This window comes from Podarcis gaigeae (assembly GCF_964106915.1).
Source record: "Podarcis gaigeae genome assembly, chromosome: 11".
Taxonomy (NCBI): domain Eukaryota; kingdom Metazoa; phylum Chordata; class Lepidosauria; order Squamata; family Lacertidae; genus Podarcis; species Podarcis gaigeae.
This window is the reverse complement of record NC_139687.1, coordinates 58,311,913-58,328,163: the sequence shown is the minus strand read 5'-3', so window position 1 is coordinate 58,328,163 and position 16,251 is coordinate 58,311,913. Positions and strand designations below refer to the sequence as shown.

Here is a 16,251-nt window from a genome sequence, read left to right as displayed (position 1 = left end):
TCCCAGTCACCAGTCTAGCTGCTGCATTATGGATTAATTATAGTTTCTGGGCCACCATCAAAGTTAGCCCCATGTAGAGCACATTGCAGTAGTCCAAGTGGGAGAAAACCAGAGCATGCACCACTCTGGTGAGACAGTCCGCGGGCAGGTAGGGTCTCAGCCTGCACACCAGACAAATTCATAGACATGATGACTGTGCTCTGGCTCCACAGACAGAGGCAGAAATGCTTCTGAATACCAGGGAAGCTACAGGATGGGAGAGTGCTTCTGTGCTTGGATACTGCTTGCACGTTTCCCACAGGCAACTGGTTGACCACCAGGCGAACAAGATGCTAGACTTGGAGGACAATTGAAGAAGAGTTTGGATTTGATATCCCGCTTTATCACTCCCCTTAAGGAGTCTCAAAGTGGCTAACATTCTCCTTTCCCTTCCTCCCCCACAACAAACACTCTGTGAGGTGAGTGGGGCTGAGAGACTTCAGAGAAGTGTGACTGGCCCAAGGTCACCCAGCAGCTGCATGTGGAGGAGCGGGGAATCAAATCCAGTTCACCAGATTATGAGACTACCACTCTTAACCACACTGGCTCCCTGATCCAGCAGGCTCCTCTTAGATTCTTACAATGGTATTTTGTTTGTTAAGAAATTTGACAGCTGTAGCTCAATGGCAGAGCATCAGCCTTGGTTGCAGAAGGTCTTGGGTTCAACTCCTAGCAACCGCAGAGTCTCAACCGGTCAGTGTTGACGTTCCTGAGCTTTTCTGTATGAGCAAAAAATGCTGCCATGAGTCTTTGGATTAAATTCACTCAACCAAGATCATTACAGTGGTACCTCGGGTTACAGATGCTTCAGCTTAAAGATGCTTCAGTTTACAGACTCCTCTAACCCAGAAATAGTACCTTGGGTTAAGAACTTTGCTTCAGGATGAGAACAGAAATTGTGCTCCGGCAGCATGGCAGCAGCAGGAGGCCCCACTGTATCTCAATTTCCGCTCACAAGACTCCAACTGTATTGTTGTTGCTTTACTTCTAAACCAAATTTTCCATTGCAAAAAAAGAAGAGGAAGCCTTGAGGTCCCATTGCTTGCCATTAAATTCACTCAACCAAGATTATTACAGTACAGTGGTATCTCTGGTTAATAACTTAATTCGTTCTGGAGGTCCGTTCTTAACCTGAAACTGTTCTTAACCTGAGGTACCACTTTAGCTAATGGCGTCCCCCGCTGCCGCGCGATTTCAGTTCTCATCCTGAAGCAAAGTTCTTAACCCGAGGTACTATTTCTGGGTTAGCGGAGTCTATAACCTGAAGCATCTGTAACCTGAGGTACCACTGTATTTTTCATTGCAAAAAAAAAAAAAAAAAGACAAAGCCTTGCGGTCCCATTGCTTGCCCCCTCTCCCTCTTTATTTTAAGCTGTTTTTCAGGCGTTGTCATGACTGTTGACTCTGACAAATTTGAAATAAGAAACGCTCGTTCTTTGGGAGGAAACAGTTGATTAAACTGACAGAGACAAATAGCTTGGCGGCATTTCTGGTGGCCCTCTTAACCCCTTTCCCTGCAAATATTCATCCGGGGAGACGGCTGAGAGTGAGAGGGGTCAGCAAGGCTCTCATCTTGGGGTCTATGAATGGCGGTGGGAGCCCCGCGATATGAAATGCTGATTATTTGCAGTCCTTAACTCAGTACGGATGTGTCGTGCTGTTGTGCTGCTCCTGAATATTTCGAAACAGAAGACCAATACTCCTGGACTGTGTGTGTGGACAGACATGCAGGATGACTTGCGGCGATTAGACTCATGTTTATACCATTTGCTACCCATAGTTCTTGGAAGCAGTTTACATAAAATGTGAATACATGCGCATGCAACAGACACAACTGCCACAAAGCAATGAAATGCAAATGTCTGGATCTACTGTACAGTTGTACCTTGGAAGTCGAATGGAATATGTTCCGGAAGTCCGTTCGACTTCCAAAATGTTCGAAAACTGAAGCACAGCTTCTGTTGGCTGCAGGAAGCTCCTGCAGCCTATCGGAAGCCACGGAAGCCCTGTCGGACATTCGGCTTCCAAAAATAGTTCGCAAACTGGGACATTCACTTCCAGGTTTGTGGTGTTTGGGAGCCAAAACATTTGGAAACTAAGCTGTATGACTTCTAAGGTACCACTGTACAAGAAAAAGGTGGAGTACAAGAAAAAAGCCATATTTCCCGGGGCCTGCAGATCAGGGGGTACAATTCCAATCTACCACTTAGCTTCTTCCCTCTTTCCTTATGGCAGATAGGAGCCTATTGTAGGGTAGCATCTTCTTTTCTACAGCTCCTTAAAATATATTAGTTTAGGAATGCCTATCCTGTCATGGTTGCTTTACTTGAAATTCCTGCATTGCAAGGCGTTGGACTAGATGATCCTTGATGTATCTTCCAGCTCTACGATTCTATGATTCTATCAAGACGCCCAGAAGTTGCACTTGTTTCATTTATTTTTAGCCAACGTTAGTTCTAATCATCATTCAAATAGTTTCAAATACCTGTTTATTGTCGATGATTTTTAACATTTCTTCCTATATACATAAAAGGGTAAGGCTGTCGTCACGCTGCAGTTGAGGAACAGCAGGCAGTCAAGCAAACTGTGTGGGTGGCAGGCAGCCCAGACAAGCTGGTTTAATTGGGGGAGGGGGGAGCACTGTGAAACATCTCCTCCCCTCTGTTAAACATGCCTGCAGTGAGGTTTAACAGTGGGGGGGGGGTGCTTCACAGAGTGGTTTGGAAACTGTTGTGTGATACTCTCCCCCTTCTTTTAAAAGGGTTTTGGGATTGAGCAGGGAGGAGAAAGGCTTGGGGCAAGCAGTGTTTTGGGGGGTAGGGTTTACACTGCTTAGAAATTTCCTTGCAGTCAAATGGTATATAAATTCTGTTAAATAAATAAAAACAAGACAAAAGCATTTGTGCAACATAAGGAACAGTGCTGATATTGTAACCTAAGGTACAGGATTGGGCATGGTGCAAATCTTTATTTTTATTTATGGAACAGAAGGTATAACGTTCTTCTAGTTCTATTCTGTTTGATGAGGGCCTAACAAGCATTTAATGCAATTGCAAGGTACACAAATGGTGTGAGAGAAAGACAGACAGAGTGAGAAATATTAATATTTCTTTTTCCAGTTCCTTAATTTTTGCACTCCTCCACCAATGCTTCTTGTCGATCTGACGGCTTTTGAAGTGTGCTACACAGATCTACTGAACTAGCTACATATGCAAATGAGGCTAAGATTAATTAACACCTCTTATTCCCTATGTATAGAACTGGATGAGAAATGTAATTGCAGCCACAAGACTTATTCTGCTGTCTTCTTTTTTTAATACATGTATCTCTAGACTCATCATTATGACAGTCTTGAAATAAATGAGTAGAGAGAAGAATCCCTCTAAATGTTCTTAATTAAATAACTAGTGTAACTCTGCAACATAGATCAAAGCCTGCTGATTTTCAAATATTTTTTTCAGATGTATGTGTTATTTTAAGTGGGTAATATGTTTTCCTGCTCTTGAGTGGAGGTAACCCAGGAAAATTTGAGATTAGTGTGGCTTAAACATATCTGTCTGTGTGTGGGATTGTGCCTTTTTAAAAATCACATCCATCCTTAAATGGGCCCTATAAAGTAGATAATAGAGATCCACCCCATTTTCCTGCAATAACAAAGGCTGTGTGGAATGTAACAATGCAAGTAATCAGCACCTATTGAACCATGTCTGTTACATCATTGATGTTTGAGCAGCACGGACTCTAGCCCTCCTAGTTGAGGTTTCCCCCATTGCTGAGATCTTTCAACAGATTCTGCATGGATTATGGAACCTTATCAGATTTTGATAATTTTGTTTTGCCTACTTCTCCTTTAAATCATTTTATTGGTATTTTCTTCTGAATGTTTAATTTTATTTAAGCTGCTTAAATGGCATTTTTAAGCAGTATATAAACCTTGCTTTTAAAAGTGCTTGTGCATTGCATAGTTACTACGGAACTTGGTGGCCACCAAGTTGGATGACTTTAGAACAGGATCAGACAAATTGACAATGGATAAGGCTAGCTACTAGCCAGGATAACTGCTCTGCCTCAACAGTTGAAAGCTATAATGCTTCTGAATACCACTTGCTAGAAACTGCTGGAGGGGAGAGTGCTCTTGTGTAATAGCTTAACAGTATACAAACAGTGTGGCTACAGCAGCCAAGCTACAGGGGCACCACTTTGGTCAAGGATAGAAACTTGACCTCTCACCAGGAATGATGAGTTCTCCTTCATCTGTAAATTCATCACCATCCATCCAAGGCTTTTATTTCCAATCAGGGCATCGTACTAAGTCTCCTTCATCCGAAGAGACTTTCTGGATCCACCCAAGGGGATGTCTGGTCCAGCATGCTGCTTCCAGCTGTGGTTGTCTATGTGGTTCGATGGCAACAGCCCTCTCCTGCTGTTTCTCCCCAACAATGAACTTGGATATCGCAGTTCGTTATCAAGGCCAATGCCCTTAACAGACCCTGTCCTCAACCTCAGGCTGGTTGCTTGGAGCAAGCAACAATTGCCTCCCAGCCAAGCAGGCATGGACCTTCCAGTTGAGAATTCAGACACAACAGTTTTTCTTACACACACACACACACACACACACACACACACACACTCTCAGTGTGTGTTTTCCCTGCAGACACAATGCTGAAGGGAAAAAGCTAGGAAGAAAAATCACAGAGCAGCCCAGAAGAGCAGAGGCAAAAGAAAACCTCTGGCATGTACAGTAGGGCCACTGGGAGAGCAATCCATACCTAGAATTAATATTTGCAAGATTTTTCCGTCCACTGCATACTGTCTTCTTTCTCAACCCTACCCTTTACGTAGGAGCCTGATGTAAGCATCTTTACTTAGAACTAAGGCTCAGTGAGACCCCTATTTATTTCAAAGTAAATATGCTCATTAAGAGGAATGTTATATACTACTACTACTACTACTACTAATAATAATAATAATATATTATTTATACCCCTCCCATCTGCCTGGGCTTCCCCAGCCACTCTGGGTGGCATCCCACAAAATATTAAAATACAGTAATGCATCAAACATTAAAACCTTCCCTAAGCAGGGTTGCCTTCAGATGTCTTCTAAAAGTCTGGTAGTTGTTGTTCTCTTTGACATCTGGTGGGAGGGCGTTCCACAGGGCGGGTGCCACTACTGAGAAGGCCCTCTGCCTGGTTCCCTATAACTTGGCTTCTCGCAGTGAGGGATCCTCCAGAAGGCCCTCGGCGCTGGACCTCAGTGTATGGGTAGAACAATGGGGGTGGAGATGCTCCTTCAGATATACTGGACCAGGGCATGTTGATGGCTGCCAGTCATAATGGCTATGATCTGCCTCCATGGTTGAAAGCAGCAGTGCTTCTGAACACTGGTTATTGCAAACCACAGGAAGGGATGGCGCTCTTGTGTTCACGTTCTGTTTGTGGGCCATTGTGAGAACTGGACTCTGGACTAGATGGGCAATCAACCTGATCCAACAGACTATTCCTACCGTAGCCCACAATCTAAAGCAGGCATCCCCAACCTGTGACCCTCCAGATGTTTTGGCCTTTTCTGAAACCTGTAAGCACAAAATAAGTCAACAGCCCTTCAGCCAGCTCCTCCAGGAAGGTGGAGCCCACCACAATACAGGCCTTGGCAGCCTACTTAAGGCTTCAGTTGGCTCTAGCTCCCTGCAGAGACAGCATCTCCCTTAGTAGTTGCCTTAGCAAGTTCCTTTAGAGCTATCCAAGGTCCTGAATATGTTCCTCCTTTGCTTCACCAGTCTAAGAGATTTCTCCTCTGAAGCAACAAATCATATGCTCTCTGGAACCCGCAAGCAGGGCATGGAGAAGGTGGACCTGCCTCCATTAGTTCTCTCAAAGTACTTTGTAGTCTAGGGCAGGCACGTCCAACAGGTATATCATGATTTACCAGTAGATCATTGAACATCTGTGGTAGATCACTGGTAGATCATTGGCTCCCCCTCAAAGAAGCTCAACAATTTTGACCTGAACCAACAGTCTTTTGGGAGTTGGCCACCCAACCAGGGATATCCTGCCCATTGGGTAACTTGGTTCATCTTGGCAATCTTGCCCCAGTAGCTGTTGGCAGAACTTTATTCCCTCTGTTTTGCCTAATTCAGTGGTTACAAAATAATAATAATAATAATAAACCTTGGGCTGCCACCCCTTTGGTTCCATAAACTCGTCCCCAGTGCCCACCATAGGTGCCATCTCATGCCAAAGATTGTGGGTGCCCACAACCAAGGGTTTCAACTTGGTTGAGGGGCTCAGCCCCCACAAATATATTGTGGATGCCAAAGCACCCATGGCTCTCTGGATTTGCGCCAGTGGTGCCCAATGTGTGTGTGTGTGCGCGCGTATGTGTGCGTGTTTGTTCTTCATGCCACTGGAAATGTTTACCGCTCCTCCGTTTTCATTTGTTTTGGGGTGTTGCATTTAACTGGCGTGGCCTTTCCTCTTTTGAAAGTCAGCTGGTTTATTATCATTTGAAAAGGAGTATGCCTCATAAGGGGGAGTGGGAAGATTGAAGGGCATAGTGTGCTCTCCACCCCCCCCCCATGAAAAATGCAAAATAATCACAACTTCAGGTAGAATAATGAGCTCTCATTGCTTTGAGCCAAGGTGGAATGCTCTCATAAATGATTCATAGTCAACCAACTGACAATATAAATGAAGAAATCCTCAGTTTTCATTCTGTAGCCCCCACCCCCACCCCAGCAGCAGCATCTTATTTCATTATATTTTTGTTGCTTTTGTCTGTGTTTTGTGTGCTCTGTCTGTTGTAGGGCTGGCCACTCTATCCATTTATCAATGCACAAATAAATACATACATAAATATACATACATAGACATACATATACATACATGCGCACACTTACACAAAACACAGAGAAACGCACACATATCATAGAATCATAGAATTGCAAGGGAGTAACAGGGTCATCTAGTCTTTCCCCCCGCAATGCAGGAATATTTTGTCCCAAACCACCAGAATGCCTACATTACGCAAATCCAATTGACAAAACATGTAAACGTAATAAGCGTATAGTAACAATCGCAAAGTTATTTACTAGAGACTACTTAAGGGAAGCGGGTGTTGCTTGCTGATCAGAAGGTTGGCGGTTCGAATCCCCGCGACGGGGTGAGCTCCCGTTGCTCGATCCCAGCTCCTGCCAACCTAGCAGTTCGAAAGCACATCCAATGCAAGTAGATAAATAGGTACCGCTCCTGTGGGAAGGTAAACGGCGTTTCCGTGCGCTGCTCTGGTTTGCCAGAAGCGGCTTAGTCATGTTGGCCACATGACCCGGAAGCTGTTTGCCGGCCACATGACCCGGAAGCTGTTTGCGAGATGAGCGCCGCAACCCCAGAGTTGGGGGTTAATATTAATTTTTATAGTAAATAAAGATGCCATAATAATTAATGATGATGCACCTTCTCTCCAAATGCAGGCAAACTTTTCCACATCGATTTTGGCTATATCCTGGGCCGCGACCCAAAACCACTTCCCCCACCCATGAAACTGAACAAAGAGATGGTGGAAGGCATGGGGGGGACGCAGAGCGAGCAATACCAGGAGTTCCGCAAGCAGTGCTACACAGCTTTCCTTCACCTGCGCAGGTAACTTTTTAAGCTTTTCTGCTGCTGGGCTGGCCAGCTGGCTGTTCCTTCGCATTTGAGCAGAGAGGCTGCCTGGCTGGCACAATCACAAACGCAGTCTTTTCATTTTCACCATCACACTTTTCTTCTGCTCCTGCTCCTGCTTTATTTCTTGATCTTTTTTTTATTTTTAAAAGAACATGAAACAAACTCATTCCTCTATTCCAGGCATGTCCAACTCTCTAGAGACTACGGTCTACTCCCAGTATAATAAAACTGGCAGTGATCTACCCATGATCATGCCAAGATCATGCTAATGATCTACCCGTTGTCATTGCCAAAAGATGTTGAGCTTTTTTGGGAGAGCATTGGCAAGAGGAGTTTTGTTTTGACCTTCTTTTGGGGAACATTTATGGTGACGGCAGCATAAATGGGCGCAGAGCAGGGGCGCAGAGCAATTATTCAGGAGCACAGCGATCGACCTGAAGCACCCCAGGGATCGACCTGTATATCACGGTCAACCAGTTGGATATGTCTGCTCGATTCCATAAAAAAAACAAAGCGGCGGACCACAAATATACAGCAAAAAAAAATGTGAAAAGCAAAAATCTTGGTTATAATTCTAACATCCTAATTTCGAATTTTCCTTTTACACTGTATTACCTGTTGTGTTATGCAGATGTGGCCTTTGGGTCGATATTGGGTCCTGCTAAATTTTAAATCACAGGGGAAAATGGAGACGGGCCCAAATTTCATCCCATGAAATTACTACGGCGCAAAACTCCCATGATTTTTATTTTTAAATTAACAGGGTTGCAGGTGGGTTTTATTTTCTTTTATTTTTGGAAAGAATTATCATTGAAATCATTGCAAGCAGTCCTCTAAACTTACACTAAACTTCCACAAGTGGCTTTTCTGTCATATTAAAGGTCACGTAAAACAAGGAATTAAGCAGGTAAGGAAGTGTCGGGAAGATAGACCAAAGTGATATCTGAATGCAGCCTTTTAGTGGCGATCCTTGGGAGAGGACGTTACGGGATAATGTGAAAGGATGTCTGGGGAAGTAGTGCTCCGTCTTCTTGAAAAGTAGAGATGGGAGGGAAAAAGAAATGCCTTTGATAAGCTGTCATTGATAATGCATTAGAAGCAATTCAGCCGAATGAGAAAACAAAGTTATTAATCGGAGAGCTCGGTTACTCCCATCTCTCCCAAGAATCATTGCAACAGGATTAACCTGTGCAGGTGACATTCAGAGCATCAGTTACATATATCCTAATAGGAAACTTGGTAGAAAAAATGCTTCTGTGTGTTTGAGAAAGAGAGACTAAGTACATCTTCGACAGGTCTGGAATTTTCTTTTATCTTTCATCCCTGCAGCATTGAGGTTGACCCTGTCAACACTTGCCAGATTTCATTTCCAGTGTTTTTAAAAACATACACCCCATCCCAAGCATTTTTAGGGAAGCTTTTAATGCGTGGGGTAGAAATAATAAATTGTTGTTGTTGAGTCGTTTAGTCGTGTCCGACTCTTTTTGACCCCATGGACCAGAGCACGCCAAGCCCTCCTGTCTCCCGCTGCCTCCTACAGCTTGGTCAAACTCATGTTGGTAGCTTCAAGAACACTGCCCAACCATCTTGTCCTCTGTCGTCCTCTTCTCCTTGTGCCCTCCATCTTTCCCAACATGAGGGTCTTCTCCAGGGAGTCTTCTCTTCTCATGAGGTGGCCAAAGTATTGGAGCCTCAGCTTCAGGATCTGTCCTTCCAGTGAGCACTCAGGGCTGATTTCCTTCAGAATGGATAGGTTTGATCTTCTTGCAGTCCATGGGACTCTCAAGAGTCTCCTCCAGCACTGTAATTCAAAAGCATCAATTCTTCTATTATTACTACTACTACTACTGAGAAATGCAATTTGACACCTTCATGGTAAGGAGTTGCATTGGATAACCCTCAGGGTGCCTTCCAACTATGGTTCTATCAATCTTAACTCTGCATAAAGGAGCTTTGTGTGTGTGTTCCTGTGTACCCATAAGTGTCAGGAAGGGAGCTAGATGGGCTCCACTGGTAGGTGAACTCACAGGGAAGAGCAACAGGTCTCAGGAAAGACGTGAGCAAAGAGAGAACAGGTGTGAAGAGCTTTAAAGGTGAAGACGACAAACTGGAAATAGATGCCGACAGTGACTGAGAGCTACCGTTTAGTCTTCAGGGAAGAGGTGATGGTGGCGATAGCGTCCGGAGAGAAAGATGACTTGAGCAGAATTGTTGTGCGCCGACTAAAGAGGAGTGATGTGCCACAAGGTTGGGCCCACGGAGAGGACATTATAGATACGAGATGATCAGAGCAAGGTTAAAGGGGCATTACTTACGAATTGGCCCCAGGTGCTGAGGAATTTCCTTCTCTCTTAATTTATGGATAGATGGATGTCCGGAGTTGTGCAAAGAAGCGCTAATAGACAATAAGATTAAAAGGTGAAGAGCGTTGAGGATTTGGCGGTTACAACTTGATTGCCTTCCTAAACGCTCCTAATAATGTGCAATAATAAAACCTTTGCCGGCGCAGCCTTTTGTCTCCAGAAAGCCTGAACGGGAATGAATTTAAATGGCTTGACACCTCGATTGGATCTTTTTTTATGATGTATGTGGAACAAAATGCACAAAAGTGAGGAATATTAAAGATAATAGTTGGAGAGAAAGACACTTGGAATTTGTGCCCAAGGAATTCGTTTCAGGGTGGGGTGAGATACGGAAGAAGCTTGCTCAAGAAGGTAGCGGGAGACTGGGTGGAATAAACCCACAATCTTTTTCCGTTAAATATATATAAAGCATCTAGGAAGAATCAGGGAGATATCTGTTCTGAAAACCAGACTGCAGTCTGGGGAGTCTCTCAAGTAACTCTGAATGGCTGTATAAATATATTAAAAAGATGCTGAAAGCTGGTGGGGGAAGAGAGAACACAATTCAAATGAAAACACCCTGAGATAGAAAAGAAAGGGAATAATTTGTTAAAAGAATTATTTTCCTGCCTTTTTTTCTGTCTTCATCTTCTGTCTTCAAGGGAGATTCCCTCCACCCCCTTGCTCCTGTCACAGGGAAATGTCATTGTTCAACGGTGATGCTTTCTGTTCTTCGCTAGCTAATTAATTGCGTTTCAGTTCAGCATTGGTAGTGTTTAGCAAAGGCTGGCGAAAAGTCTCAATTTTTTAAGGCTTTGGGTCTTCTGTGGCACAGGAAGAAGGAAGATAAATGCAGCTTAACTGCAGTTGATCTATTGAGGACCTCATTGCCTTACCTTAATGACCCGTTGTGCAAGGAGACACTTGAAAAGCACAAGAACATGAGAGCAACCTTGGCAGATCAGACCCTGAGTTCATCTAAACCAGCTTCCTCTTCCTGGTGCCCTTCATGTAGTTTTGTACTACAATTCCCATCATCCCTCGCCATCAATCCCAGACAGCTCTTCAACCCCAGCTATGGACAATGATGATGGAAGCTGTAGTTCTGAACAGGTGAGCCTGTGCTCAGATTGAAAGACCTACATTGGCTCCCAGTGCATTTCCGAGCACAATTCAAAGTGTTGGTGCTAAAGCCCTAAACAGCCTCGGCCCAGTATACCTGAAGAAGCATCTCCACCCCTATCGTTCTACCCGGACACTGATGTCCAGTGCCGAGGGCCTTCTGGTGGTTCCCTCACTGCGAGAAGCCAAGTTACAGGGAACCAGGCAGAGGGCCTTCTTGGTAGTGGCACCCGCCCTGTGGAGCGCCCTCCCACCAGATGTCAACGAGAACAACAACTACCAGACTTTTAGACGACATCTGAAGGCAGCTCTGTTTAGGGAAGCTCTTAATGTTTGGCAGGTTATTGTATTTTAATATTGTGTTGGAAGCTGCCAAGAGTGGCTGGGGAAACCCAGCCAGATGGGCGGGGTATAAATAAATTATTATTATTATTATTATTATTATTATTATTATTATTATTATTATTAAAAACAGCAAAACAAAACATTTTCCCTTATTTGGATTTCTCCTCTCCTGTTAAATAGGTCAGTTCAAATAATCACTCACAGTGGAAGCTCTTTCAAATCTTGGTACTAACTATTATTAATTTAATTTTTAAATTAAATTTATATATAAAAAAGCCCACACACTGTATTTTACTTTTAAGAAAGTAAAATGTTAAGTGCATTCCCTTGAAACGCCAGCAGCTGTTTCAAGCATACAGACTTCAGTTGTAAAGCTCAAGGCAACTGTCAGGCTGTTCTTTTTTAATGGTTACAAATGGCTTTTGGATCTCCAAAGTTATAGGTGTAAAACGGTTGGTTCACATAATTCACAGAACTTTGGTCGGGTGCTAACGTTGGACAGGAGACACGCTCTGAGGTCCACACAGTGGAAGTGCCAGAAATATTTCCGTCCAGCCCCTGAAACGCCCTTTTAAAGAAAAGTTATTAAACCATCCTCAAAGGCTCAGTCAGAGGTATAAAGGTAAAGGACACCTGGATGGTTATGTCCAGTCAAAGGTGACTATGGGGTTGTGGCACTCATCTCGCTTTCAGGCCGAGGGAGCCAGTGTTTGTCCACAGACAGCTTTCCGGGTCATGTGGCCAGCAGGACTAAACCGCTTCTGGCGCAACAGAACACCTTGATGGAAACCAGAGCACACGGAAAACGGTGTTTACCTTCCCACCACAGTGGTACCTATTTATCTACTTGCACTGGCGTGCTTTCAAACTGCTAGGTTGGCAGGAGCTGGGACAGAGCAACGGGAGCTCACTCCGTCGCGCAGATCCAAACTTCCGACCTTCTGATCAGCAAGCCCAAGAGGCTCAGTGGTTTAGACCACAGCGCCACCCATGGACAAGGTAATGTGGATTTCACACTGCCAAAAACCGGTGGTGTAATGCAAGCATTGGGAACTGCATCTGACAAGAAGAAGAAGAAAGTTCCCCACCCATCTTGCGAAGGTAACATAGTCTCTCATCCTCCCTAGGAAATTTAATTAGCCAATGCTTCAGCTAATGCCAACAAAAAGCTAAGGTTGCTCGTTTTCTACTTGCTGTAGGTTCTTTTTTGAGTGTGATTAATTTGACCTTCGGATGTCTCATTTTGTCCACATTACGCATCCAACTGTATCTAAAATTTTGGCTGGCAGGCTGCCAATTAAGAATCCACTTCATGCATCAAGTCCCTATAAGCCTGTGCCACAATACTCTCTGTTTGTGGCTAAATTGGCTTCCCCTCTGGGTTATTATTTTCTTACCATGTCTGCCCTCTTCTTCTCCACAGGTATTCCAACCTCATTTTGAACCTCTTCTCCCTCATGGTCGATGCCAACATCCCGGACATAGCTCTTGAGCCAGACAAGACTGTAAAGAAGGTAAGAATTGAATATAAAGTGTGTGTGCTACGAGATGTGCTCTGCCCACAGAGAGGGACCTGGCTCCCAAACTCATTTCATTTATTCTTCCCTCCATTTCTCAGCCACCTGCCATTGTGTGTCAAAGCACACATGCACTGTTCCCATGAAACAGTGGTTGTTGTATTTGTTGATTGAATTTATATTCCGCCCTATACCCGCAGGTCTCAGGGAGGTTCTCGAGATAAAATCAGAATGTTGTTGTTGTTTAGTCGTTTAGTCGTGTCCACATCTTCGTGACCCCCTGGACCAGAGCACGCCAGGCACTCTTGTCTTCCACTGCCTCCCACAGTTTGGTCAAATTCATGCTGGTAGCTTCAAGAACACTGTCCAACCATCTCATCCTCTGTCGTCCCCTTCTTCTTGTGCCCTCCATCTTTCCCAACATCAGGGTCTTTCCCAGGGAGTCTTCTCTTCTCATGAGGTGACCAAAGTATTGGAGCCTCAGCTTCAGGATCTGTCCTTCCAGTGAGCACTCAGGGCTGATTTCCTTCAGAATGGATAGGTTTGATCTTCTTGCAGTCCATGGGGCTCTCAAGAGTCTCCTCCAACACCATAATTCAAAAGCATCAATTCTTCAGCGATCAGCCTTCTTTATAGTCCAGCTCTCACTTCCATACATCTCTCACTTCCATACATCATTCCATAAAATCAGAATATAAAACCACAAAACGCATAATCAAAATAAAGACAGCAACCCAACAACACATTTAAAAAGGGCTTAGGGTGCCAATCAAGTTTTCCTCGCTTCTGCTGGTTCAGAAGCAGGGAACACACTGGCCAGGCTTCTCTGTCTGAGCTTTGAAACTCTTCCCAAGCTGAGGCCCTTGCCAGCCCTGCTCCACATGCCTCCTCATGTTGGAATATCACCTCAAGCCATTGAGTTGCCTCTTGTTTGCCTGCTTGGAGAGATGTGAAGGGGTTCTGTCGAAACCTCTGGCTTTTATGTGACTGCAGTGTCGCCCGCAGTACGAAGGTAAGAGACACGTCCATTGCCCACCCTCTATTTTGCCTCTTGCTCTGCCAATCGTTGCTGTTCCACCCCAGGAAAATCACCCAGAAGGAAATGCAGCTCTCAGGCTGAACGATGCTGTTCCTGACACCCTTGGATTAGTTGGTTGTGAGGGTATCTGACTGTGTTCAAATGTTTTGAGAATGCTCTTAGTGTTTTTGAAAGTGTTTAGGGTTGCCATATTTCAAACAGTAAACCCTAGTTTTAATTTGTTTTTATGTCTTTTAAAGATGTTTCAGATTATTTTAATTGCATTGCGTTTTTTAAAATGGTATTGTTGTCTGCTGCCCTGGGTTGCTTTGAGAGGAAGAGCTGGGTAGAAATTTCATTGTTGTTGATGATGATTGTGATAATCCCTTGTGCGGCCGTGTGCTTGAACTCTGGCACACAGAGGACTCTAGCAGTATGAACTGGCCCAGGGACCCTTGCAAAGTGAGAAATGTAATGTTGGAAGTGATCCTAGACATTATCCAAAGGAAGTCTATAAAAGAAGTGGGAGGGCAGCTTGCCAAACAAGAGCAATCTCATCTCTGTCTTCTGATGATTCAGAAACCCATCTTATTCCAGCCTGGTCTCTTTTTAATTTGATGGAGGAGGGGGAATAGCCACTTCTGAAACCGTTCTGATTTCTCTGGTGGGGGGTTTTACGTTTCCTAACCCTCGTCACTGCACTGAGATGCAGTCGTCAAGGATATATAATTGGTAGAAACCTGGCCATCAAAGAACGAAATTGGCAGTTGTTCTGGATTTCAGGGGTCTTGCTTATTTTCTTTTCTTTTTTGTTTTTTCCTCATCTGCAGACTTCAAGTTCTGACTTACCACTTAGTTTAATCCCATTCATCTCTGTCAGGAGTTCAGTGTTGCTTGACGTGATGGTGTTTGTGTTTGGCCTGGACTCTGTCTTGCGAGCAATCTGACACTCTTCCTCTATCAAATGGAGAGTCTCCTCCTTTGTGTTTTCGTGCCAATTAAGGCAGAACATAACCGGCTTGTTATTAATATGTGGGCAACAGCTTTCATGTTTGATTTGGGCAATGGTGTACACGTTTTCGTGTTGGCTGGAGAGAGCCATCCACCCCAATTTCTTTTTCTCCATTCAGACTACATTTCAATGTGCCACTTGCTGAGAAGTGTTTCTTTCTGAGGTCTTTCGAATGCTTCTTCTTCTGAGTTTTGCCGATCTTGTAAAAGACTCATCTTATTATATTATATCTATGCTTCTGCGTTTGGAATCTTATTTATTTTGTCAGTCCTTCACATCACAGCCCTTTTTGTTCCCTTTGTTTTAATGGAGGTGTCTCCTTTCCATTTTTCAAAGTCTACTTTAATGGAAAGTCTAATAGAATAAATCCCAAAGCGCTTTCTTCAGGGGTGGGGGTGGGGAGAATGGAATCAGTTTGTGTGATACCTTGTGATGCCTTTGAAGTTTTGTAATCAATTTCTCCCTGGAACAGTGAGTCGCTCTTGATCTTGTGTGACAATATGTTGTCTTAATGTCATAAGACTGAAGATCAGGAAAGGTTATTGATGTTATGATGTTCTTATTTAATTTCAATAGCTCTCCAGGCTGCACTTTCTTTTACAAAGTTTGATCATATGTGCTTTAATTATTTTATTTTATTTTATTATTTACACTCCATCCATCTGGCTGGGCTTCCCCGGCCAGCCTGGGGGGTTTACAGCACATTAAAATTGTAAAACATTAGACATTAAAAATTTCCCAATATATGGCTGCCTTCTAAAAGTCAGATACGGTGGTATCTCGGGTTACAGAGGCTTCAAGTTACAGACCCCTAACCCAGAAATAGTACCTCGGGTTAAGAACTTTGCTTCAGGATGAGAACAGAAATCACACGGCAGCGGGAGGCCCCATTAGCTAAAGTGGTACCTCAGGTTAAGAACAGTTTCAGGTTAAGAACGGACCTCCAGAATGAATTAAGTTCGTAACCTGAGCTAACACTGTAAAGGTAAAGGGACCCCTGACAGTTAAGTCCAGTCGCAGACGACTCTGGGGCTGTGGTGCTCATCTCACTTTACAGGCCGAGGGAGCCGGCGTTTGTCCGCAGACAGTTTTTCTGGGTCATGTGGCCAGCATGACAAAGCCGCTTCTGGAAAAACCAGAGCAGTGCATGGAAACGGCGTTTACCTTCCCACCACAGCAGTACCTATTTATC

The 16,251-nt window shown here is 44.1% G+C and overlaps 1 protein-coding gene across 2 annotated transcripts in view; it reads left to right on the top strand.

The window, feature by feature from the left end:
• The window catches only part of PIK3C3 (phosphatidylinositol 3-kinase catalytic subunit type 3), a 108,698-nt gene that overhangs the window by 61,612 nt on the left and 30,835 nt on the right, over nt 1-16,251 (top strand). For both annotated transcript variants that reach the window (XM_083702661.1, XM_083702662.1), the window contains 2 exons: nt 7,508-7,676; nt 12,936-13,026. In XM_083702661.1, coding sequence (XP_083558787.1) covers nt 7,508-7,676; nt 12,936-13,026 — 260 coding nt within the window. The remainder of the gene's footprint in view (nt 1-7,507; nt 7,677-12,935; nt 13,027-16,251) is intronic.